At 39.3% G+C, this 27,258-nt stretch overlaps 1 protein-coding gene across 1 annotated transcript; it reads right to left on the minus strand.

The window, feature by feature from the left end:
- Window positions 1-608: 608 nt before the first annotated feature.
- NUDT14 (nudix (nucleoside diphosphate linked moiety X)-type motif 14) lies at window positions 609-26,563 on the minus strand. Its single transcript, XM_010155925.1, has 4 exons — window positions 26,505-26,563; window positions 17,282-17,346; window positions 12,314-12,551; window positions 609-870 (listed from the first exon to the last, which is right to left on the minus strand). Exons 1-4 carry the CDS (start codon window positions 26,561-26,563, stop codon window positions 609-611), a joined length of 624 nt encoding a protein of 207 aa, XP_010154227.1.
- Window positions 26,564-27,258: the final 695 nt, after the last annotated feature.

Consider the following 27,258-nt stretch of genomic DNA (forward strand, 5'->3'; position numbering starts at 1 on the left):
ACTGCTGCTCAGCATTATAGTGGGAACAAACAGAAGCACGTGACCTTACAGCTGGTCTGTTGTCAAAACGACGCATTAGCAGAAGGATTTAGACATGTTTGCTTATGAAATAAAGGTTTGCACGTTCAGAAACGCAAACGTTTTCTCTGCACGGGAGCTGCACGCCAGAGAGAAAGCTGCTCCCCAAGAGCTGTGCAGGGCTCAGGAACGTAGTTAGGGCATCTGTGACCATCCAGTTTTTGCTGCCTGTCCCCCAGAATATCAGAAACTACAGTGAATACACAGCTGCCCGTACGTAGAGAGCTTGGCGACAGGCTGGTGGAGCAGCTGACTGAGGTCCTGAGCAACTCTTCAAGCAGTGGTAGAGCAGTATCGCGAAAAAGAAGAACTGGACATATTTACTCAGCCTTTCTGCCAAAATCAAGGCCTGCTTCTGGAAGCAAATCCTGGCCCCAGCAAAGCCAGCAAGTTTTGCTAATGATGGGAACTGGGTCATGATTTTAATTCATATTTTACTTCCAAATTTATTTCAATACAGATTTGCTCTGGGATGAGCTGGCGGAGGCAGGCAACTTTCTGTATCCACGGAACCAGTGGCAAAGCTTGTCTTAAACGACGGTGTTTTGATTTTGTTTTTTTAGTAGCTTGGGTGCTACGTTATTTTGGAACCACATGAAGCTGAAGATGACACCCATCGTCTTCGGGAGAGTCTCATCATACGCAAACTTCATGGAGTCTTCTAAAGGTACTTCTACAACTTCAATCAGCTCTCCTTCTTCAGGCTGGCCACCTCCTTCACTGGTTCTCATCTGGTCTGTGACCTCTGCATAAAATAACGTCTGCCTAGAGCCCGTCACACCAACTCCAGACCTGGAAAAGAGCCGAGACGAAACCGCCTTAGACAAAAAGAAGGTAGCTAGGACTAGGAATGGAAACCTGGGTCCTTAACGTGTGTCGCTAAGCAACATCACAGTGCATGTCCTTACCCTCTGTTAAGGTCGTTTAGAACCTATAAATGCAATTTCATTAACAGAGAAACTGATTGCCACTGTCATTCAGAAATATCAACACTTTTGAAGACAGCTGCATATGAAAGGGAACTGTCTTCAAGTATATTCTGCCACTTTGGAAAAAATGTTAGTTTGGGAGAAGATAAACTTTTTTTGAATAGGTGAACAGTTGTTCCACAAATCCTGAAGTCAACAGATGTTTTTTCAGCTGACCTCGGTGAGCGCTGGACTGCAGGGTGACTCAGAGACTTACAAACAGAGTGCAGCTCCTGGGTGTATGGTATCATGCTGCATTTGTTTGCTTGTTTTTACACAACTATTTAGATTTTTTACTCTTAAGATGATGTCCATTCACAGCTGGAGTCCCGTAGCCATGGACTGGAACGTACAGGAATAGAAAAGCAGCCAGAGAGCCTTTCTCTACCCACCCTGAACTTTAGCCTTGACCCAAACGGACCACCGTAAGCTCGCACGTATCTGAAGTAATTCAGCCTCCCTGCTAAATTTGCTACAGTGGATTTAGTTGAGGGTATTTTAGATTACGTTGTCTTTCTTCAGCTAGGCCGCTTGCTGCGTGTTATACTCCTTTGTTAATCCTCTATTTCCCTAGGACTATTTCATTTAGGTATTATTAAATAAGGGATAAGTACATAATCCACTCATTTAGGCCTTCCAAGAAAATATTCACATCGTAATTGCAACTTCTTAATTTCACAGGATTACAGCTGACTTTTCACATTGAATCAGGATCCAAAGTTTACTGAAACTATGAATGGGGCATTAGGGCCAGCTGAAAAATTAGCTTTCATGTTATTATACATGCAGAGAATTCTAAGATCTGTAGCAGAGTTATGATCTTAGAGTGTATATCAATACTTCACCCAACCATTAGTCAACTCAGTCTTTCAGTTAATCTTTCATAAATCACATCCTATAGCAGGAATTAATCAGTTATCTCTCAGTTTTCCAAGAATACTGGCAATTATTTTGTTTCAGGAATTAATAGTGATTATTGGTTTCTTGCATCAATATATAGAAAATACAATACTCTTTTTGAACACAGAATAGGGAGTGAATGACTGCTCCTAGAATCACTAGTGATACATCCTGTGACTGAGAGAGAGACGTTTCACAACTCCAGGACCGTTTCTGTGTCTCTACAAAGTGCTCATGAAACTTTGGCTATGGGGTTTGTTTCATTCTGGGCTCGCTGCTTTATCTCAGTGTCAGAAGGGGGGTTTTTTTGATACACATCTTCACCAACAAAATGTGACCTACTAGGATGCAGCAAGAGGGCAGACTAAGCGTCTCCCCTCTCTCTTCCACTCTCCCAAAGAACATGACCTCCTTCCCCAGTCAATCTATTTAATTTCCTGAAGGACCTCTTCTCTGCAGCTACCAGCCTGGATATCTGTATGCTATTTGGATGGGAAGCTGCCTGGAAGAGCAGTGCCGTTTGCAGCCGTCCCGCCACTCTCTCCCCGGGGTGAGGATCCAACCAGCAGACAGCACAGCACAAATGCAAGCTTTGAAAGCAACGGGAGTTGCACACTGGGCCCACCACGTTGGATAATCATTCTGATCTTATTATATAAGCCAGGTAGATTCATTTTTCATCAAGCTGCTATCAGCAACCAGCTCGCAGCAGTTGGAATGCCGTTTTTTATGCTCACGTGCTACCCGTGCCCTTTGGGCCGTGAGGACGATGGCACACTTTACTAGCTTCCCTTTGTGTTAGAATACATTTTTCTCGGTATTATGAAGCAATAGTATGTGTTAAAAAGCAGCACTGGAAATGAAATACCAATTAAGAGCACACAGATCTATCCGAGAGTCCATCACGGCTGACTATTTAAGCTCCAGTCATTCAGTGACGATTCCCCTCAGCTCAGTCACTCTGCTGTCTGTCACTGACCCCTGTGCCACCCCCTCCCCACTGCCGTAGCTGTGTCCACTGGAAGGAGCTCCACTGAGAGAACGTATCTGTGATGGAATAGTAGATTCCATCCAATAATGTGTTCATTTTTTGTTCCCTCTTTTCCTTCTTCTTTCCTTGTGTGAGGAGGAAGAAAGGACTTTTTTTAATCAACTAGAGATCCAGATCTGTTTTTCTCTCTATATATAGTGATTACTTGTTCTTCAATTGTTTCTGCAAGAATTGCATTTTTAGTAATGAAATAAACATAGGAAGCCTGGGGTTCAGAGATTGCTTTTTGGTATATGGATAATAAGAATAAAAACCATATGCTGATATATATTGCAAATTTTGCAAGACAAAGAATGCAGCTCGCTAGTCTCCACAGGTCCCATGAAAAAACACAGCGCTACGCATAACATATCTAATGTTCTGTTCTTTCTCATGAGTGCCTAGGCTGAGCTTCATCTGGGGTGCCCCACCCAGAGAACACAAATGATCCTAAATTGTGTATACCCCTCTCACTTGGTATTATGTAACGGTTATAATACAAAAACATAGAGACTTTATTTAAGAAACCTTTCTATAAGAATGTTCTGGCTTGATTATTTACAGCATAATCCCCTTCTATACCACCTGTGACCATTTACTGTGAAATATCTGCAGCTGTAGAAATCACAGGAGTTCACTTTCCAAGCATCTTTTTTTTTTTTTTTTTTTTTAAAGTAAAGAAAAACTGGTTCCTGAGGTGATACACTGTAAGGTTCAGTTTCTTTCCACTGCAGCCCAGACAACATGGAGTGATTTATACATGCTGTTATTTCATTGTATTTACTCATATGATGTTTCTATTAAATCAGTGTTTCTCCACTTATGAATACATGCAGAGTAGCTACTGCACGGAATATATTTTAAAAGATGAAAGCACTGGACATCCATGTCTTTCCTTTGTTATGATGCCCAAAATTATGGCATTTCTTCATGCATACCAGCATATGATTTGCCACAGAAACCAACAAAAAACCAAATTGCAATGATGTATATTCAAGGGAGGACATACCCACCTGTTCATTCTTTCTTATTTGATTACCTAAGTTATCTTTCTCTGGTGCAACTCTGCCATGAGTTATTCATTAAAAACTAATAAAACTTCCAAATGAGCTATAAATAAAATCAAAGAGTGCTGGTATTAATATCCATGTCACTCTATTCTACACTTTTTCCCCAAAACCCAGCAAATTTAACATTTCTGAGACCACTTAGAATCCCCTCACTATTTAGACAGGTGACTGGGAGACTATTGCATGACATTATCTATAAACACATTCACTGTTTTTATTTATTATCTAACTAAATGTCTATTTCAATGGTTTCAGAAAGAAGCTGAAAGATACAGGAATATACTTTAATAAAAAAAAGAGGCCTACTTCTTACATTTTTAATTCGATATTTTGTTCTCTAAATACTCGGATTACTCTGCCAGCTGATCATTTTTGCATGGATCCATGTGGAATGCTCTTTACTAAATTAAATATTCTCAAATATTGCTTACTGTCATCTTTTACAACATTTCCAGACTCTTAGATATTAATGTATCTTGCCTCTCCTTAGAAAATTGTCCAAAAAATCCATGCTATTGACATTTCATTTGTCTTAGGACCTTTGATTTTTACAGAAATCAAAAGTTAGCAGGTTTGTTGCTCTGAAGCTGGTCTGAGTCTCCATCTGTTAAAGTAATAAAGTGTTTTAACATATACCCTTGGAAAATGGGTATGTATTTTAGTGATTTTTGGGTACTGGAACCAGAGGAGGAAGAGAGCAGTGAGGGAGAAGGTCGGTCTGACTGGTAAATAGGCAACAGGAGGCTATTAGGTTTTCAGCATGCTCTCAGGTTTATCTGTCACTAGAAGATTCCTATGTTTTTGCACACTTACTTGCACTTTGAGTATGATGTTTAAGGAGTTTTGATGTGACTTTAATCATGGTTATATTCCTTTTTCTGCTACCTCTTCCTCTATCCCAAGCCTGTGACATAGGTTTTTCCTTGCCCTAGTATTTCACGTTACAAATAAAATGCTTTTGCCATGCTCTGAAATGAGTCACCTATTAACAGATTACAGCTACATTCATTAGCTTTGCATCTGTGGAAATCACAGGGGTCAGCACACCCGAACTGCAAGTGATGAGTTTCACCCTGGGAAAACCACCTTGCTGATAAAGGTGCCTTCCCAGTACAAGGGAGGCTGGGTTTGGGGGAGGGCAAGGGGGTCTGAACTCACAGCACCAGCTCACGGTGAGACTTTGGGCTTCAGTCTCACTCCACAGGTTTAGCACCACGTTGCCCAGACCAGGCATGTCATGGCTTATACTGACCCAGACCTACTAAGCCTGGCTTGACCTAGCTGCCTGTTCGAGATGTGTTTTGATGTGTCTGTATGGTGCTTGACTCCTACTTACTGCTCTGGGACAAATGCAAATGATCTGTACAAAACAGGGCTCTTTTCCTCCTCTCTTTATCGTGAGGATCAGTTTCCTCTGAGAAATCCACAGTTGTTTCAATTAACAGCTACATGGCTGACACTTTGTTAAAACATTACAGCTTAAGCTCACAAGATCTGTAAATTCAACAGAGAGGTTTTTAAAACCCAAAGTCTATGAGCACTAAACTTGTAGCAGCTTTAGAGACAGTCAGAAACCTCCATTACCTTTGGCAACAGCAAGTGCAAGAATGCTAGCACGTCAAAGTGGGGATACCAAGGCAGTATGGTTTTCCTCACAACAGTAACTTAAATCTAAGTTTAACACATCAAACCAAGATTGTATGCTGCATTCCCATATTTCGTTTTACAGAAAACACACACTGTGATTAAACAATGCTGTGGCTTTAAAGCTGTGGCCAGCAGCAGCACGGCAGAACAGCAGTTCCTGCAGAAGGACTGCAAAGCGCTCTTCTCACCTCCTGCCTGGCGGAACGAGGCTGTAAGGGTTGGAAGGGACCTGAAAATCATCTAGTTCCAACACCCCTTGCATTCAAAGCATGTACTCAAGACCAGCTATGCCTTTTCTCATGTAGGGGTGCTCATCTATGCCAAGCAATTATTACATCCATAATTATTACATTCATAAATATTACATTTTTTAGTTGAAGGAACAAACATGTATGAGAAAATAAACAACGTCTTACACTCTACTCCTCTGCTGCAACGTGGGGGACAAATTGACTTATCACTATGAAAACATTAGCTTCATTCAGATTACTGACAGACAGCAGTTAAAAGCTAAATTTGTCATAATTTCTTAATATTTAATAAATATAAAATCTATAAGCAATCAACATTTACCTGTTTATATCAACACAAAAATACAGTTTTTTGGTTTTAAGCTGACACAGTTACTGTGAAAATTCCTAAATGCAATATAATCTTTTATGAGATATAAGCCATCTGGATGCAGAATTCAGGTATATTGTAAATACATAATTCATGTTTACAAATAAATGAGACACAAAGCTCTGTTATTTATGCTGAAATCAAGACCTCTTTATGCATGCAACATGTAAACTGATGAACAGTGACATGCAGCTCCTATTGTAATTTCTTAAAGACCTTTGTACAGTTCTGACATTATAAGCAGCAGGTGCAGGAAAAAAGCAGAGAGGTAATTAACATAAAATTATATTACATTATGCCATCACCCAACAGGTGTACTAGCAGGTGATCTTTCTAATTATAATGCACTCCAACATTTTCAAGACTATTATTCTTTCTACATAATAATCTGTGAATACAAACCATTTTTACTTCATTGCACAGAGGCTAATAGCCATAGCACAGTAATTGGAACATCCAATATTAATTCTCTGAATACCCTTCTTTGTTGTATACTTTTGGGGAAAAAAAAAATCAAATGCAGGAAGATTAAAGTAAGTACCTATGTTAATAAAATCAGGCCCTTAAACTAATCCATCTGATTTTTTTGCATCTCTGCTGAGAACCTACAGCTCCTCTCCTATCCAACTCATAGCCAAGAGTTTATTACAACCTCTGTGAGAAAATAAAGCCGGAATGAAGTGAAAAGGAAGTTGAGCCAGAAGCTCTGGTTCAACTTTATCCTGATGCTCTGAGGTGTTATTTAAGTTCACATAATTTTATAAACATTCTTCAAGGAGGCCACAGTTTTCGAGAAGTGAAAGAAAATACTGTAAGTTGCAATAGCAATAATACCACCTTAACAACAACAACGTATTTCCCTGCCCCTCTCTTGTAAGGAAAAAAGTTTCAAGGAAGATAGCTGGCAGTACCTCAACCGAAGAAACTAACTCACAGCTGCATTTCACATGGGATTGAAAGTGAGAACTTTCAATTTTGCATGAAGACTCAATTTCCAATTATACTACTATGGTATTAGCTTCATCTTATTGAGCTAAATGGTTCCTTTACACCCATTGCATCTACCATCTATGCTATTTTTGAATCACAGAATGGTCAGGGTTGGAAGGGACCTCTGGAGATCATCTAGTCCAAGCCCCCTGCCAGGGCAGGTTCCTGCAGAGCAGATTGCACAGGAACACGTCCAGGCGGGTTTGGAATATCTCCAGAGAAGGAGACTCCTTAACCTCTACGGGCAGCCTGTTCCAGGGCTCCGTCACCCCCAGAATAAAGAAGTTTCTCCTCAAGTACAGGTGGAACTTCCTGTGCTCCAGTTTGTGCCCGTTTCCCCTTGTCCTGTTGCTGGGCACCAGTGGAAAAGAGTCTGGCCCCATCCTCTTGACACCCGCCCTTTAGCTACCAATATGAGATTTTTGATGAGATCAGTGAGGCCGTACATATAGTTGACGAGAACTCAACATACCAGTGGCATCAAAACTTTCAGGAACCCTCAAAAGGTGGAATAGCTGTTGCCAGAATAGAAAGCAAACTTTTTTAAAATGAAAATGAGGTTACAAATTCTACGCTAAGCAGAAAATTCGCAATCTGTGCGGCCACGATGACAAAACTCACCATACCAGTTGCAAACAACAGAGATTTTTTTTTTTTTCCAGAATGATTCCTGCCTGTATCTACATGGCAAAAAGAACCATTTGCATTGACATTCACCTTCTGGCTGTCATTTTTCTGTAAGAGGAACAGATATTTCTGATTCTTCAAAGTGTGACTCCTCTGACCTCCTCCAGTCAAGTCCCTCTTAGTATGTTTGTCTTTCTCGTTACCTGCCCCAGTCCAGTCTCCTTCATTCACCCACACCATACTGTCCTCCTGCTGGTGGAACAACTTGTTCCAATGACTCTTACACAAGCAGTGTAAATTCCCCAACTCCTGGCTTCTTTCCTGGTTTCTCACTGGCTCCACAGCTACTCCGCAGATCGTTCGAGGTAATTAAGTCTGAGATCTGCTTAATTCAGTGCCTGACATCTATGTGATGAGCATCATGTCGCAGGAGCTTTGACAGAGCTCAAGAATGGGGTCCAACAGCCTTTTGTATGTGCTTTTGAAATACCTGTAGCAGTATTGTAGTTGACTGTTTTGGGTAGTTGAGAAACATAAAATTCCCCCCAAAACTGCTGCAGGCCTTGACAATAAATGAGGAAAAAGAATGATCTCTTCAGATTTCCTCCAATTTTTACTGCTCGCACTGCTTGAGAGCAGAGCAAAGTTGGGTTTGACCACCGTCTAAGTACTTTCCTAATTTCATTAGAGAATTCTGCTCCGCTACAGTGAACACACTTTCCCAACGTTCATGTAGTTCTCAGCCTACGTTTTCCCTCTGCATTCTTCCTTCATCTCTTCTTCCTCTTTCTCTACTTAAGGATTTTCTATTCCCTTTTCCCTCCTAGCCTCAGTTCTCCACCTTGTCCATGCCCTCCCCTCCTTAATCCATTAGCCAGAGAGCTGTATTGACCTCCCTAGTCAACACCATTCGTCCCTTTACATTTGATGTGTCTTCTGCTATCCACGTCCTTCTGTCAGGTCTAGCTCAAGTCCTGCTTTTATTCCAGTCAAGCAACTTCCTTCTCGTGACCATGATTCCAGAAAGGGGTGTCATTAGGGATACAACACTCGCTTTCAGACCAAAGGGTGTGACCACATAGAAACCCTTGTTTGTACAACTGCCTTTTCACCAGGCACACAACTCTATCTACAAAAATCTAATAGATGTAACTCTGCAATTATTAACTACAGTTATCTAAACATTTTAATGGGGTTTTATTTGCATCAAGAAAGGAACAACAGCTAGCAGATTTGTCAAGAATATATCAAGTGCAAACAAATACCAGTTATCATAGGATAACAGGTCTTCCGGATAGGGGCAGCAACACAAATAAAGTAACTTCAGTTCATCAAGGCTTCGAATGCTATCTAATGTGACAGTTTCATTAAGAAGTTAGGAGATCATGCTATACTTACAAATTGAAGAAACTGTGAAACAGGTGCAAAACTAGTATGAAAATGGTACTCATGGAATGGATATCACTGTCAAATTGGAAATACAAACTAAATAGGATTCCACTGGGGACCATCCTCCATTCAATATAATTCATTATTTTGGTTTAGAACTCGTGGGTCAAAATACAGACTGCAGGTAGCAAAGCTGAGATAGATTATTTATAAGAAGTTAGAAATGAACATTAGAATTCAAAACCATCCCAACAACTTGGAGAAGTGGTCTGAAAAAATAGGATGCAATACAGTAAAGGCAAGTTCAAGGCTCTGTGCTCAGGCAGAAATAATAAACAGCACAGATACGGACAGGAGGTGAATGACAGTGCAGTACCACTGCAGAAAATAGTTTTGAGATAGGGGAGGCATTATGGACCATAAATCAATAACATAATGCACTCAAAAAAGGAAAGCATCATACTACAGTATGTAAACATAATCATTTGTAAGACTAGGGAAATAATACTTCCAATTTATCTGACCCTGGTAAAGCCCCCGCTAAAATACTGTGCTCCACTTTGGTCACTATGCTTTTAAAAATATGCAGACCAGATGGAGAGAAGACAGAGGACAGCAGAAGGAATGATCAGCCATCTAGAAAACATGGTGTAAAGAAAAAGCTGAGATCAACTAGGACAGTTTTGTATAGACAAAAATAGAATAACACTCACACCTGTTCAAACAAATAGGTGGAAGGTGCAGAGGTACTTCACATCCACTGGGAACAGGGTAGTAAGTCTCAGGCTTGACATAAAGAAAGGGAAATTTAGGCAAAACATGAAGAAAAACTTGTGCTTGGTACAGCTAGTTAGACACTTCAGACAGAATGCTGAAACCCTCCAAGGGAGGCTATGAAAGGATCCGATTTTAGAGAAAGCACAGTTGCACTTTTTTGAGAAGTGACTTAAATCCAGCTAAGCCAGATCTTTGGAAGAGGAGCAGTCTAGTTGAGATCCCCCCAGAAGTTCCTTCCAATTCTGTTTCCTAAGGCTTCTCTCTTCCCTGATGCACTGGATCAACACACAAGACAGAGCAACTATTACATGGATCTCTGGGATGACAGACAACAGCAGACATCCATGACATATTAACAGCATGCACGTGCATTAACGTAACGCTTCCTGTTGGTGCTTTGTATTGACAGTCACTGCATGGAACAGCAGCATAAACCATTTGGAAAAACCTGTTACACTTAGAGAAAGCCCAGAAAGTCTTATATGTAATATAGCCGTTATGGAAAAAATGTCCTTAGCAGACCACAGGGAAAACAACTACTTCCGGTCTTTGCATCAGATCCTCAAGGATCAGACAGATATGCCAGTCTCTGGCTGAAGGAAGAACAGGACACTACTAATAGGAAGCCAATAACATTTAGAATAAAAGTCTAATACAGAGCATGGGAAGTCTGACAAAAGAAACTAAAATACCATCTTTGAGGTACCAACCTTTCATACTTAATCTAAGAAGTAAGTACTACACAGACCCCTCTGCCTTCAGCAAGGATCTCCATGGTCAGAAAGCTGTGCCCACACAGACAAAGCAGGATTGGGGGATTAACATATTAAGTGCCCTTTGCATGGGTCTCAACAGAGAAAACTCTGATTGTATACTCTCTTTGCAAGTCAGGGCAATTAAAGAAAAGAAAAAGCGACTGAAAGAACAACCACCTGTAAGATACAAAGACATTTATCAACCAAAAAACATACAGTGTTTTAGACAGATGTAAATCCTTAATGTTGAGTCAAACTTCTACACTGAAGCTACAAACTTCTACAGACACAGAAGTTACATTCTACTTTTCCCATTTTGTGTTTGAATACACTTACATATGTACATATACATCTGTCTGTATCTGCGTGCCATACCCTGTCAGTGTCACCCACCCTATGAAATTCTGTAGACAGCTTTTGCTCTTAAATCTCGAAAGCACTTTTTCTTTCAGTAGAACAAACCCTTAATCTAGTTTCAAGGAGTTGTAAAAGACAGCTCCTGTGATTCATCCCCTCCCCTCAACAGAAGCACTGCTTGTTAATCCAGCAGGAAATAACATTTGCCAGGATTGACAGCTGTGGATTTGTATTCAATTCCCAAATTAAAAACCAATGACAGGGCCTAGTTCAATGGAGATGTCAAGCAAAATAAAGAAAGTAAAAAAACTGATGCTTTCTCTGAAAAACAAAAACATACATATACTTTGGATAACAATACTAAAAGCTGGGAAGGAGATATAATGGGATTAAAGCTGTGTGCAAAGTTTCTCCCAAGGGGTTTTTTTTTTTACCCCCTCCAACAACTCACATTTTGTATTTTTCCTCTTATATATTGTTTTCTTCATACTCCTAATATGTTTTAAAACATGTGAAAATCTATTTCACTATTTGAAACCCTGCCAAAAATATAACGTAAAAAATTTCATAGTCAACTTAGCAAAATCTTCATATGTTACACTAATTATTGTCCAATTCAAAGAAGGTTTAATCAGAGCCCAGGTATTATGAAGAGATCTAAAGGCACAGGTTCTCCTACTTCTGCAAAATTTTGTTAATGGTAAATCAGAGTCCATCTTGGGCAGCTTCTATTGTTAAACAGAATAATAAGAATGAGAGATGGAAAACGCCTGACACAGTGAGGTCGGGCTGTTTTCTAGCACTGTAACAAACTGCTCTGAAGAGCCCAATGCAGCTTTTCCCAGTTCTGCTAGTCTTTGGAATAATACACAACAGTATCATTTTTACTGGGAATTCAATTCCATAATTATGAGTTTGTAATTCCTTAAGTCTCTGTGAATACTCCTCTCGATGAAAATTACACCTTTCATACACTTTCAAATGTCCATGTTCCTCCAACACATTGCTTAAATATGGGAAAAGGGAACATTAATTTACATTCAGGCCACTTCAGCAATCCATGAAACAACAAAATGCAAAGTGTTTTAACTTTCTGCTATTTACCTGTAAGAAGTGATCCTCCTTAGGTCTGTAACGGGAACACGATAGCCACACTCTTCTAAGACTTCCCCACAGGCAATTTCTTCTAAAGAAAGGTCTGGTTTGTCTACAATGCCAGCACAGAGTTCATAGGTCACTCCTTCCACAGCAGGTAAGGGATCCTCTACACAAGAGAAGCTCTCCTTGTCCTGCTTCTGAAAGACTTGTGGATGATGCCTTTCTACTTCACACATGTAAACAGCTTAAAAACAAAAAAAACAACAAAACCACAAAAGAAAAAGAAACAAGGGGGAGGACAGTGTTAGTTTATTCATATTAAATAGAAAGAAATATGGTGCACAAATTTTTCCTGGAAATTTATAACAAATAGAGTACCTGAGACTAACAAGGAATTCAGTCAAGTTAAAGTTATCTGTTAAAATTAACACGCCCTGAAATCGGAATTTAAGAGAACAAAGGTTCTCCTTCCATTTTTGTAAAATTATTCTTCAAAACCTATTTGTGCTTACATCATTTGCAATTAATTAATGCACACCTTAAAATAAATTAAAAAAGGAAGCTAGTTCATCCAAGAATTCCAAGTCCCAGAAGTGCCATCCAGCTTCCATTTGTCGGGCAATGAGGACATCAGGATTTAGTTTAAACGATGCAGTTATCTTGCAGGAAAGTTGGGTTGCACATTATGTACCATGTGCACAATGATGAGTCTTTCAGCCTGTCAACTCAGCTGTTATTTAGAAAGGGTATGAAAAGCATGTATGTTTGTTTGGGAAAAAAAAAAAAATCCTCTTTTAGGCATATAGGTCCATGCACAGATTCCTGTGTGGAGCCTGAAAAAGACTTCTTGAATTAATCTACAAACAGCTGCCACTGTAATGCACTCCTAAAGAAAGTGCAAATGCCAGATTTTAGTCCTTATTTAAGCAAAACCTCTCACTGGTGTCAACAGAAATTCTGCCTGAGTGAGAACTTCAGGACTGGATCTTAACACAAAGAATCGCTACTGACAATTCGAGACTGGAGTAACTTTGATTTACAGGTATAACCCCACTTGTTACTTCTTGGAAATTTCCGTATGTCTATCCCCTTCCTTTTCATGAAAGGTTACCATAAGGGTGCTATAAAACACCCTGAATAAATCTGAAATTATTTTTATTCCATTAAAATATTTTACATGCATATTTCATATACCTGTAACAAGGTTTTCAAATGAGCTTATCCTTTTTTCCCCATTCTGAATCTTGCAGAACTGGTATACAAAAGAGCTCAAGTTTAACAGACAACTTTTTGTTCTTCCAGTTACTGGATTTAGCTTATTATTTCTTCAAACTGTGATATACAACAAAGTCTCTAGAGAAATGTTGTTGCATAAACGTAAAGTGCCACAGTGACTTCTCCAGCACTAGGTCTCTGAGGAAGAGTCTTCACCACAGGAATTCGTGCCTAGGCTCCTTCTGCAACGCTTCTTGAGATGCTTCGGAAGTGTAGTATAGCAAGACCAGCACTCAGAGAGAGCTTTCTAGATCAGTCATTGTCCAAAAACTAATCTTTCTCCAGAAATTGAAACTTCCAAAGCTTTTTGTAGTACATACACCTAGGCCTTCGAGATTCAAACAGTTAAAGAAAAAAGCCTTAATTTCTTACTTGACTAAAACTGTTTTCTTTATAAAATGCAGCATGAAGGCAGCAAAAAAACCCAAAAATATTCCATGCAGAATCTGAGGCCAGATCCTTGAAGAGTGTCTATTGTCAATATCCCAAAAACTTCTAAAAGCTATGACAGTTATCATAAATGACAACTACCTCCAAAATCTCTGAGATGAGCCAAATACTCTTAAGGCTTTTTTTGCCTTTTCAGTAATGACACATCCATATCAGTAAATGCAGAAAGGAACCACACATGCATCCCACTAAAGGACTTGGGCATCAAAAAAGGATGCAGGTGAGAGTGTGGGGTACAGAAATACGAAACTGTAATTAAAGTAACTCTCCGTTACAAGTCTGTTGACTCCCTGAAACCCATCCTGTCATTCCAGCAGGCACCTGCCATTCTCCTTCTCCCTCAGCACAACTGGGCTCCATGTACATCAAAACCTACATTCCCAGCAGGACCTAATCCAGCAGTCCTCTTCAGAGCAAAGTCCTACAATATGCCAACACTTAAATCCCAGTAACAGCTTTTGTCTCTAGATAAGAAGGAAAAGAAGCAGTTCCAGCCACTTCTGTAGGAGAGACCAAATACTGGAGCATGAATCAAGGAGTCAGAGTACGAATTCAGTATCACCTGGCTCAGAAAGGTTCAAACTCAATTTATCTCTCATAGATAAGCAAAGCTTAGAAATCCAAGCTGCTTGCTAGTATCAGGGAACAGAGGAGTCCCCCATACCTCTCCTAAAGGTGCAAAATTCACAGCTCAAGTCATGTACCAGGGGAGATAAAAGTACCAGATGGAAAAGCAGTCTGTGGCCTGTTGGCTAGGGCACTCTCTTTGGAGGGAAACCTGTGACTCTCCTCTTCCTCATCACACCATGTCAGCTTACTGCAAATACACAAAGAGTTTGGGGAGCAGAAAATAGACGTAAGAGCTCAGCTCCCAGCACAGTCACACACCCACCACTCCCACACCTGACTGCTCTCGTCCTCCAATGGCTTAGTCTACTTTGGTCAGAAACTGCCCCTTCACCGGTCAGTCTTCTCCATCATCTGATGAGCAGCAGCCCAGTAAAGCCTCAAACAACCATCCAGTGCTCATTAAACTTCTTGACTGATTACCCAGAAGCCGCTCAGACTGGAAACTCAAGTAAAACTGACCTACTTGCCTTCCTTTCTGCAAAGCTGGGACAAAGAATAAACGGCCCAACCGAACGCAACAAATAGGATCATAACTGTTACTCAAAGCAGCCTTGTTAGACAACTCATACAGGGACTTGTTTGCTGCACTTGAAGAGAAGGAAAAAATGGTATGTGCTGAGGGGTTAGTGAGGTTTAGCTGACTGAGGAATGTGCTTGCTTTTCTTTAAACTTCTGACTTCTCCTTGACAGCACTGGTGTTTCCTACCTCCTGAAACAGAACATGGCCTATGATCCAAATCTTTGATACTGTTTAAGTCAGTGCAAACCCAAACATCACTATCTATTGAAAGGTCATTGTACTTCCAGTGAAAAATCAGGGCACATGTTCATAGGTACTAACCCCAGCAGCAGGAACATACTCTTCTATTGTATTTGAAAATGGGTGGGCAATTGACTACCAAAACGAGCACTGCCCACAACCTTTGCCAATCGATCACAAGTGAGGAACCAGTGTGGAAATTACTGTGATACACAGGCAACTTTTTCCTCTCTGCTCCTTCCAAATGCATGATTTTACGACCCTTTGTGATGACTGAAGTCCCCAGTACACTGTGCTCCTGCCACCCCTCAAGCCAGCATGAACTCCTTCAGGTCAGTCAGAGAAGCTTCCTAATCCCCAAAATTTCTGTTTGCAGCGCTGTGAGACCTCTGCTCTGGCTGCCTAAGGGCTGGTGTTGCTAAAGGGAATGGGGTGGGAGTGTACGCACAGGGAGGGGTGACTGTAGTACAGACTTCAGTGGAAAAACCTAATCACGACACCGTGTCCTAAGGAAAGGCAAGGACATATGTCAACCAGCACACGAGCAGGGGATATGCCTGGTGAGTGAGCAGCAGCTGTTTGCTCACAAGTAACATGTTATCGCCTTCCTGGTGGGACCCTGATAGGAGCCAGCAATGAGAAAAGTCTCAGCCTTTAGTTTTGCTTTGTGGAAGAGGCACCGAGGCAGACAATAACCACGGGATGGAAATATAACTGTAGTGATGTGAGTAATATCAGGGCATGGTTGTGATCACTGAACTGCTACGGGGTGTCTGACTGACCACTGTCCCTAAGGCCAGGTTTCTGAGCAGCTCCAGCCTCCGGAAGAGTTTAATTCCAAGAACAGTCCAGTCTTTTGAGGCAGATTTGACAGTTCTGTGAGGATGATGTAACAGACATGTTGCTGTTCAGTACACACACATATATATATGCACATTATGAAGGCTCGTGCCTAAGATTGCCTCAAAGAGAGCAACCGCTATATGAGACATTTCATTCACTGGCAAATAAAAGACACTGGATTATTGATAAACAAATAAACAAACAAACAGTTTCTCTTTATAACAGTCAGTATAGTGCCTCATGAGAAGTATGCACCGTCAGTATAACAGTGCTGCACAAGACTGGAGAGCCTGTCAATCACTGTCAGTAACAAAAGACAGCATGGCACCACCCTAGAAAGTTTCCTATAAAGTCTACTATGAACAGTCTTGAAATGGTCTCTTAGCAACAGTCAGTGAAGTATCTTGTGATTTTTTTTAATTAACATGCAGAGAATACACATTACATTTTTAAATTCCAGAAAGTAAAAATTGCTTTGAATTAAAATAACTGGTACAGAAACTCAAGGGGAAAAAAAAAAAATTGTATTAACCTAAATTCATGTAAAAATGAAGATGTCCACGAATTGATTGATACAGTCCTGAATTTCCCTCATTTTAAATTCCAAAGTATAGGACACAAATAACACATTTTTAAAGAAAGAAATATTTAAGATCACAAAAAAAAAAAGAAATACTGCATTTCTGCACAGAAGCTGTGTACTAAATACTAGATAAGTCAAGAAGGAAAGGAAATCTATGACATGATCATTGTAGAGCTGTTTGTAATTTCATCCAAAAGAGGACAATGACTAGCCCAAAAGCAGAATGTAGGGCTACCCTTATAATTTGTTTCATCTGTAATGGAAATTTCCCTGGTTAGAAATTCTGACCAACTGAAAAGGGTGGGCTGTCATACAAAGAAACAGAATATAGAACAAAGATTTTATCACCACAGATGCACCAACTTTTAACTGCTAAACCCTTAAAAGCTTGCTTCACTAGAGAGCAAAAGTAAATCTAAAAAAAGAGGATTACCTGGGCGGAACTGCTTCACCACAACAAAGCACTGCCGAGAAGTATTGAAAATCAGGATTGACACACTGAGGAAGAAGATAAAAAACAAAAGATCAGTGCTTTATGAAGGATTAAGGCAGAACTATTAAACATACATATTGTAAATTTAATTTTAACTACCTAAATACATAGACGATTTATTACTAAAGCCACAATGCAACACGATTCTTGTCCAAAATCCACTAAGAGGCTTGTGTTCCCAAAGCCCATGAAAATTTACCCAAAATTAAGTCACTTTTGTATCCTGCCATGCAGACAAAGTAAGCCACCAAACAATTCTTCCTCCCCAACAGCAAAATAAAAAATTAAGTCCAACTCTAATAATAATAAATTAAATCTTTAAAAATAAAAACATTGTTTTCTCTTAAATCAGTCCCTGATTAGGATAGTCTAACACTCAGGCACGGCCTAGTCTCATTCAGAGCTGAAGATCCCTGTATAAGCACAGAGTATTTCCTATCTGTGGCTACTTGCTGGGCATGGGCCATAAAACAGACACCATCCAAGCCCAATTTTGTAAAAATTTAAACCAGCATCTGTTTTAACTGTGACCACATTCAGCGGCTTAAAAGTCACATTTTAATCTTTACCCCGTCCTCTTTGGTTGTTTGAAATTCATGTCACAGTGAAACCGACAGGCTGAGTATTTGGAGATGCTCTGAAAGTGTGGAGTGCTGATGTTCTCTGCTCACTTAAATTACTCTCAGATTTTACTGGCTAAAGAAAAGGCAGACAGAAGTCTCTCTCCTTAGCTGGTAGCCCATTAAAACCTGTAAAATCAAGTGTATATTTTGCTCATTACCATGGTAGCATTCTCTCATTTGTTATGCCTCACTGTACGTAACTGGAAAGTTAATTCATTTCTCTATGAATTCTACAATAGATTAGACTAACAATGGCATATTTGCAGAGTTGAGTCAAACTTTCAACTTTCCCTGTAAAGGAGCTGTATATTTATTTTCATTATTTGATTTAATAATGGAATCTCAAGCTGCCAGAGAAACTGCTATTTGATAATTATTAAAAATAATGTGAATGTTTATTATAATAATATATAAAAACCAAAACAGAAGGGAGAAGTCCAGATGTTAACATTTGTATTCATGGTTGCTATTCTCACAGACCTGTACTGCATATTGATGTCTTCCTGCCCCAGGAGATGTCATTTAAAGCAGTTTCAAAGCAAAGGTTTTAACCTACGGAGAGGCTGGAAGAGAACATTAACTCTGTTTACTGGCACAGGGGTTCTTTCTGACCTAACACTAGAATATGTGGGAGTTAGGGTGTAGGTTGCCAGAAGAAATGAAGTTAAACCACAGCCTACAATGTTTTTGGGTTTACTTAGGTATTATTCTTTGATTTTTTTTTTTTCCCCTTTCCATGTGCATGACTCTTCCTCTCCCCAAAGCAGTACTGTCTGAGGATAGACATTGCACTAAAAAGGGGAAAAGAATTACTGCTGCTGAAAATCCATGGGTCTAAGGATGTGCAGATTCTGAAACTGGAGACTGCAGCAGTCTAGAGCTGAGGTTATAGAGAAGAGTAGAGATTTCCTGAAGCATACAGCTGCCCTTTGCCTTTCTTTACATCCACCACCCCAGGCCTAGTCTTTCATTTGGCTTGCCTTCTTCAGCACGTCTCATTAAATAACTCATACCAACTCATTAAAAATGGCTCAGCTATTAGACATTATTTTTTCCTAAGAGTCAATCACTTGAGATTTTTATGGAACAGATGGGAAAATTAAAAACAATCTGTCAGAATTAAGGAACAAGATCAAATTAAGCTGGAAAGGAGTAGCAGCAAGTTATTACAATTGTCTGCTTCTCACACCATCTTGAGATGAGAGGGTACAGAAATGGCACAAATCTGTAGAACTTTCTATTTAATTACTTCTAATTTTCTGAAAGGCTGACAATTTTAAACATAAATTTACATTTTTTAACCATCCACAACACACAAGTTCTAATTTTTCTTGTCAGCTGAAGGGTCATGGAGGAGAAAGTTCAGAATTACACCTTCTTAGGAGTGTGACATTACAAATGCCATGCGGTATTTCTTATTCCACAAGAAACAATATAACATGAAATATTCCCACAGGTCACAAGGTCTGTAACTTCTGGAAACTCATTTGAAGCTGCATCCAGGACAGTTATTTGCATTACAGAAAATTAGGGCAAGATTGTCCAGTTGACTGGAGGGTCCCTTGAGCCACTGCTTTCAATGGGTTCCATTATTGCTGCAACCCAAATATATGGGTTCAGCTGTTTGGTCTGGACTATAAGATAAGGAAACTGTATCTTCTGGAGTTTTAAATCATATCACAAAGAATTTACTACACAATTATATACATTTTACTACTTTTACAGATGATACAGGCTACCAAAAAGGACTACTACAAAAGCAGAGAGTTGCAAATACATCTTTCAGTGGTATCATACCACTGGATACTACAAGGATGTTTGATGTTTCAAGGCAATTCCCTATAAAAACATGACAACCAATCCTATTTAAGAATATTATGTATGCATGCACAAACTTTAAAGTGATCAATACAGAGTAAACATATAAAAAATTAAAACATTAAAAGATTCACGACTTCCAAGCACACCTCCACACATAAGAGATACTGAAGATAAACAAAACCCAAGCTGTATGTTACCAGAGAAAAAACATACAGAACCACTAGAAAGGGAAAAAAAAAAAGCGCACCCAACCAAATTTCCTAAAAAAGGCAGGAATCCTAGAAAAGAATTTAATCTAAAATAGACCTCAGTGATCCTAACACAGCAACAGGCTTCATGTGCCCATGTCCCAAAGAGGAGCACAAGACCACATTTTCATTATTTTTTACGAAGGATAAGAATACTCAGATGTGAAAGGATCATGATGGATCCAAAACTTGCCTCCATACCTTAAAAACAAGCTAAAACATGTCTGCACAAATGAAACACTGTCTCTGCTTAGACCTGCCAACCTTTTCATTTTGGGTGGTAGGCTATTCCTTTTTACCATATTCCACAGCTGTATTTCTTTGCTGGCTATTCCTGCAGCAGCTGATATTCAGGGGAGTTGCTGGTGTAAAAGGAGAGGTCACTGATCCAAATGCAATGCCATGGAGCCACAGAGCAGCATACAGCACCTGCACGCAGGTATCATGCTGGTACCTGCCACTGCCAGAGTGTGCAGGAGGTGCCTGAAAAGAAAACTCTTTGAAATGTGCTCCATGTGCCATTCCGGAGCTATAATTTGCTTCTGTAAGGCATAGATCGCCTCGGGCCAATGAAGGAGACTTGGCTTCTCCACACTGCATCTGTCGGGGGCTGCTTTAGGGACTGTGATGGAAAGACAACACATTAAGAGATGACACAGGTTGGCACAGTGTCTTCCAGGGCTGGTGAGAACCACCTGCTCATCCTTCAGCCCAAACCCTTCCCTGCTTCCCCCTGCAGTAGCTCCTGCTCACCTGATACATACAGTAGATAACCACTAATTACAGACTTTCTCCCAGAGAAGGCATGCATGCAAACAGGTCACTGTGCAGTAATACAGGATAGCTCTCTTTCTATAAATACAGAAACAATTAGGATAGCCTCAAAGCATTTTAAGAAGCATATGTACCTAAAATGCCCTACCATGGGCTGGGACACCTTCCACTAGACCAGGTTGCTCAAAGCCTCATCCAGCCTGACCTTAAACACTTCCAGGGATGGGGCATCCACAGCTTCTCTGGGCAACCTGTCCCAGTGCCTCACCACCCTCTCCGTGAAGAACTTCTTCCTGATATCTAATCTGCAGTTAAAGTGTGCCTGGTCTTGGTATCTAACACAATGTTTTCCTAAAGGGATTCCAGCTATTCAGCCAAGGATCTCATGTAGCATTTAACCAATTAAACTTCAAAGAAAACTGTGATGGAAATAGGTTAAGCATTAGGATATTTTGCTTCCCTAAGATGTGTAAATGAATGTGCAGAAATTACATGTAACCGACCCATGGACAGCTATGACACAGAGTCCAGAATCTTAATTTTTACCCCAACTTTAAGACTTTCCTTGAAAGAGAAGACATCCACCAGAATATAACCTTTACAGCTGAAAACACCTCTTGTCCAAGTTATTTTCTAAACTCCATTGTGTGACACTGGCCTAGAAAACGATTTCCAAATTTTTTCCTTCCCCCAACATAGTACAGCTCTGTATTTATTGAACTCGGGGCGACTGATGTTTTATGAGACTGCAGCAGAGCAGACATTGATACGGAAATACTACTACGCTTCGCACACTCAAACCTGAGAAAGGAAGGTGGTGTTTCTAGGAGCAGTGTAAAAAAAGCAGCATTTGACCCCAGCAGTTAGGAGGGAGGGGACAGATGGAAACTGACATCATGCCAGAATGTGCCCACACATACGGAGGGATGGAAAGTTAATTCTTTTGAAATACATCCTAGCAATTAAGATCAGCAAATGAGCTTTACCAAAGCTACAAGAACATGTACTTCTACAGCTTCAATACCTGAAGGAAGGTTTTTGGGTGATTTTGTGGGTTGTCTGGGTTTTTTTTTTCTTGTCTGAGTGTTGTGTTGGGTTTTGGGGGGTTTTTTGGGTTTGTGTTGGTTTTTTTGCTTTTTGTATTTTCTTTTTAGATAGCAATGTAATTTCACCTTGTAGTCATTGGTTTCATAATCTTCTATTTTGATGATTTGCCAGTTGTTGAGCTGGGCTACAGTTAATCCACAAGCAACAGCTAACACTTACTAACTGCTTTTCATGAGACAAACTTTGAGATTCCCTCAATAAATAATGATTGATTCAACTATTCTGTATTCTTACATGTGACCTTAGTCCATGCTTTATAAATGTGAATTTGCAAAATCTAAAAAAATCACTTAAATTTTAGTATAGTAATAGCAAAGAAAAGGACGAGATTCTCTTGTGCTTCTGTGAATGAAATAAGACTCTCAAGGCTGGAGCTGAGGATTTTTCAAGATAATCTCCTACTAATACTATAGCATGCTAAGTAATTGATGAGGTAATACGGGCAAAGAAACCGACCTTTCTTTAATCATTTTAAGAGCATCTCAGGATCTCCTTGTGGAGATGTCTAGCATGGGTACATGTATGTCACAAATGCTGATCAGAATTGAATAATGGAAGATAAAGCACCAAAAAAAAGACTGACATTAACATGGAAAGCCAGGACTTCCCAGCTTGTAACCCTAGCCATTTCCACATACTTTTGAAAGCTAAAGGTTATCTCAAACTTAGTTGAAATTCTGTAATACTGTTTGTGCTGCTTACAAACAATAATCTCAGCTCTGCAGGGGAGACTTTAGGAAGTAATGTTCTTTGGTTTTAACAAAACCCGATAAACAAACCAAACCAAAAGACCAAAACCCCCAGCAACAGTATCAGAGCCTGTGGTAATTCCATCACCGTTCTCAAAGATGACAATGAAAAAAGAATGGAAGATTCCAAAAAAAGAATGTGTGCAGGAATAAATGCAAGTAATTGATTTAATCAGCCCCCTTGACTCTCCACAGATATTTGGTATTAAAAATCCCTTTGATATAATCAGAAGAAAATAATCAAATGTAGTGTACAACCACAGAATATTAAAAGATGAATTATTCTCAACTGGAAAGCATGTGAATATAAAACATACATGTCATTTTTGCCTATGTAGCTCATAAAGGAGCAAATGGCAACACTTTTGAATCATAGTAGAAGGAAAGTTAGTAGGAAAGAAGTTAGATTCCCTATAATTATTTTAGCTTTAAAGTACAAATTGTTTTTTTCTTCTTGAAGCTATATAGATTTGGCTTTCTTTGTTCATGCAGTGTTGACAAATTGAACTTTCATATGGGTTTTTGTGCCAAGACTATAATTCCATCTAGTCTTTCTAAAATATTACATTTGAGAAACACCCCAGATCAGGATTAAAACACATTAATGAACAACTGTCCTTTTCTTGTTCAACTCAGAAATGACTGTGCTTTCAATTTTCCAGTGATAATCAAAAAACCCAAACTTGCTGGAGAGCTAACAATCAAAAGCGATTCTCTGGGAGGATGCATCCTTCAGGAGGGCCTGCTTCATCTGAAGTTATTTCAAAACTACTTTTTGTGACCATGAGAAAGAATTGCACGTAGCCCCTGTGTCACTTCAGTGTTTAAATTAACCATTCATTCCACAATCAGACACATCCTTGAAAACTTCTAACATGGTATCTAAAGTGCTGTCTTCTTCCTTTTATCAGAGCAGCACCTAGTATTTTAAGCCAGAGAAAACAGCCCCTTCACTTTCAGATCAGACACGTAATAAAGCTGTACCCTTTGATTATTCTCCAGTGCAATTCCTTTCGTTTCCCAGAGCTTTAACTATAATGCAGATAGTCCTGAGATTAAATGTGTGTGCTTGCACAACCTTTACTGGTTCATTTAAGTCTTCCTTCAAAGCATTTTACATTTTTCAAAGGCCAACACCAATCCAATTGGCTGCTTAAAAATGCAGCCTATTACAAAAGCAAAGCTATAAGCTCCGGACAAAAACATTCAGCCTTTCATACTAATCACAGATAAAAGTGGATTTGGCAAAAGATAATTAGACACCTCGAGAAGACTTCTGTATTCTGATGAAATTTGAATGCTTTCTCCAATACAACTTAAATATTTAATACTAAGTAAAATTAAGTGGTGAGACACATACGCTTAAGAAAATAAATATTAGTTTGGGCAAAATCAAAAGGAAGATTGGTTTCAGTAAACTGAACTGCAGCAGGAAGTTGTTCATGACACCATAAAGCAGGAAGCATGTGTTTGGTTAATCATCAGACCAGTGGAAGAATGAGTTAAGAAGTGCTAACAAATCCATATACATGCACTTATAAAACTTTAAGACATAATCTCCACTACTTCTAAAGTAGTAATTTCTGCCCAACCAAACAATATGATGCAGGACAACTTCTTTGGAATAAACAATCCTCCCAGGACCCTATTTTCATATAACAAAGAAAAAAATAGAAAGTAAATTCAACTGCAAAATAAATGAGACATCAAAGCACGTTGCTCTCAATAACATTCTTTAAGTGACATATCTTGGCCCGTATCCCAGGATACCCTTGGAAATGACACATTGCTTCTCAATGGGATTCTTTCAACAAAATATTTTAATAAATAAATTCAGGTTGTATTCTAACTTATTTGATTAAATAAAGCTCTGTGGGCATTATGTGCAACAGATGTCAGAGGCTGATGGGCTTTTGTTCCAACTCCTAATTATCTGTGAAACTGCCATTTATGAATGCTATCACATAATAAAACCAATAAATAATCCATCTAAAAGGTGAAAGTATGACTGTGCTCTGAAGTGGCAAAAATCAAAGTTTTAAAACAGTATCAGGTTTCAAACACAGTTCACAAAATAAAAAGCTTGAGTGTTCTGCCCTAGCTGGAGTAAAGGACAAACCAACGATTTTGTTTCTTACCTACCAAGCCCCAGATAGGAAGTGAATAACACAATCCCTTACCAGGTATAAACGTATAGTCTCACCACCAAGAATAAGAAACCCAGACTAAGAAAGTCAGGTGTTCACAATTTTCCTGATCTTGCCATTTTGACAATAATGGTTTCAATAGTTCCCTCCTTTCCAAGAGATATTTTCAAACAAAATTCTAAAAATATAGGCACTCAGATTATAGAACATTGCCTAGCGTTCAAAGGATTACTTTTACCAATGCCAAGTGATGGCCACGACCATGCTGCTGTCTCTATACCATGTAAGATTTCAGCATTCTTATACGACCTATGGTGCTTTCATATCACTTATTTAAAAGGTAAAATGAGAATCTGAAAATCTGGCTTTTGGTTTTGTGTTTTTCTCTGACAACTTTACAGCAAATACATTTTTTTTTTTCTTGTTGTTATGATTTTATTTACATTGGATCCTAAGGTAACAGCATAATAACACATCTTAAAAGACAGCAAATACGCCTGCAGAATTCCTGGAACATAAGCAGAGGACCTGCCAAGTCTTCGCTTAAAAAAAAAAAAAAAAAGGAAAGAAAACAAAAAAAACGCAAGCATTAAGCGTATTTTATTTGCAAATATCATATGCAAACAAATTCTGTAATTACTTGGGTTGAAGAAAACTAATAGGCTACTACGTTTTTTCCTTCTAATAGCAGGAAAAATATCATTATCCTGATAGCATCCTTGATAGACAGATATCAAGTCTAGACCTGAGAGTTTTCAATGACAGTGATTACAAAACATGCCTTCCCAGATTGTTTTATTGTCTATTGGTAAAAATGGTTTCTTACCGTTTAATTTAAAAAATACTTTCCATGTGACACACTAATTCTTGTTCTGTCATTGATTACTGACGAAATTAAAATTATTCTAGCCTGCTTTATAACATTCCTTTACTTTTTTTCTGTAGTAAGTAGTAATTTTTCTCTTCAGTTGTGTTATCCTTTGCATGAACATGCCCAGCCATCATTACCTTCTCTATTATTTCCCTAAACTTTTCATCATTTGTGTTGTTTGTTGAACTACATCCAATTTATTTTAAACAGTGCATTATCTTCTGCACTATCTTTGAAGATAATAATGAAAACTCAACACCATTGACACCCTGGAGGAGACATTACAAAGACACACAAGGTTTACAGCACAACATTGCACATAAAAGGCACATGCCACCCAAGAAAGATTTTTTTTTTAACCTATAAAGATGTAAAAAAGCTGTATTTTACACATTTTAAAGCCACTGTGATACCTCCTGCACAAAGGAAGCATCTGAGTTAAATTTCATGGTGTCTTATAATACACCAGGACATAAACCAGAAAAATACATACAGGATTAAGTTTCCATAAAGCCCAAATGATCTGGCATATGAAATTGGAGAAGGAATTTAATCCACTCCTATAATGTGGTCAGGGCACATGACTTCCACCCTGTCTCCATAGCTGCCTGCTGCAGCCACGGAGCCAGAATATCAACCTCCGCTCCTCCAGGCCATTGGCGTGGCTCTAGTGACCCATCACTCGGCTGGCTCTCATGGCCACGGCCAGGGATGCGGCAGGCTCCCTGCACAGCTGTTGGATGGCAGCATTCCTTGCTCCCCCCTGCTCAGCCATGCTCCCTGACTTCAGCTGTGCACAGACGCCAGCCCTCAGCCAGGTAACTTCAGAGCACAGAGTGACCGGCTGAGTATGTTCATCTTCCCGTTCTGACTTACGTTCATTTTTAACTTGCTTCAAGAACCTCGTTCTGTTTACGCCCAGGGCTGGTACCTGCAGGAGACAACACACAGAGGTGCAGATTGCCTCCGTTTCCCTCACCCTGCAAACTCCTTCCTGATGGAAAATTATACTTTTCAGTTTTCTGTGTAGTAGATAAAGTATAAAGCCTCTTTCCTGAGCAAGCAGTTAAATTAAATTAGGAATTAATGTGTTTTAAATGTGAAATACATTAATTTCTTTACGTGAAGCCAATCTTTTAAGGCTGGAATATTATTTCCTCCTCCTCCTTTTAGAAAGATAAGAAAAGACAAAGTTTCTTCCTTTAACAATTTTAAAGACTGGAACTATTACTGCGCCACTATGACATGTTTTTGTAGTTAAAAACATAGCATAACAAGGGTACAATGCACATGCAGAGTTGTAAAGTTTTGGGTCCTAATGCCTTTTCCTTGTCACATGATATTTTCAGGGTTAAGAGGAACTCACATAAACTTGCACAAAGTTCAGTCTCCTCTTTTTTTTTTTTATCAAATGTAGTGTACTCTGAAGTGATTTCGTTCACGCTTTTAAATAGAGAAGTACCCATAATTTTGCTTTATATCCATTCACAATGCAATCTGAAAGCTGCCCTTCTCTTTGTCAAGTCGCAAAAGGTACAGTTATGTTCTTGTTCTCCAAAGTTATTACTCAAAGCACA

This window comes from Eurypyga helias, unplaced genomic scaffold (genome assembly GCF_000690775.1).
Source record: "Eurypyga helias isolate BGI_N326 unplaced genomic scaffold, ASM69077v1 scaffold33557, whole genome shotgun sequence".
In the NCBI taxonomy this organism is placed as follows: domain Eukaryota; kingdom Metazoa; phylum Chordata; class Aves; order Eurypygiformes; family Eurypygidae; genus Eurypyga; species Eurypyga helias.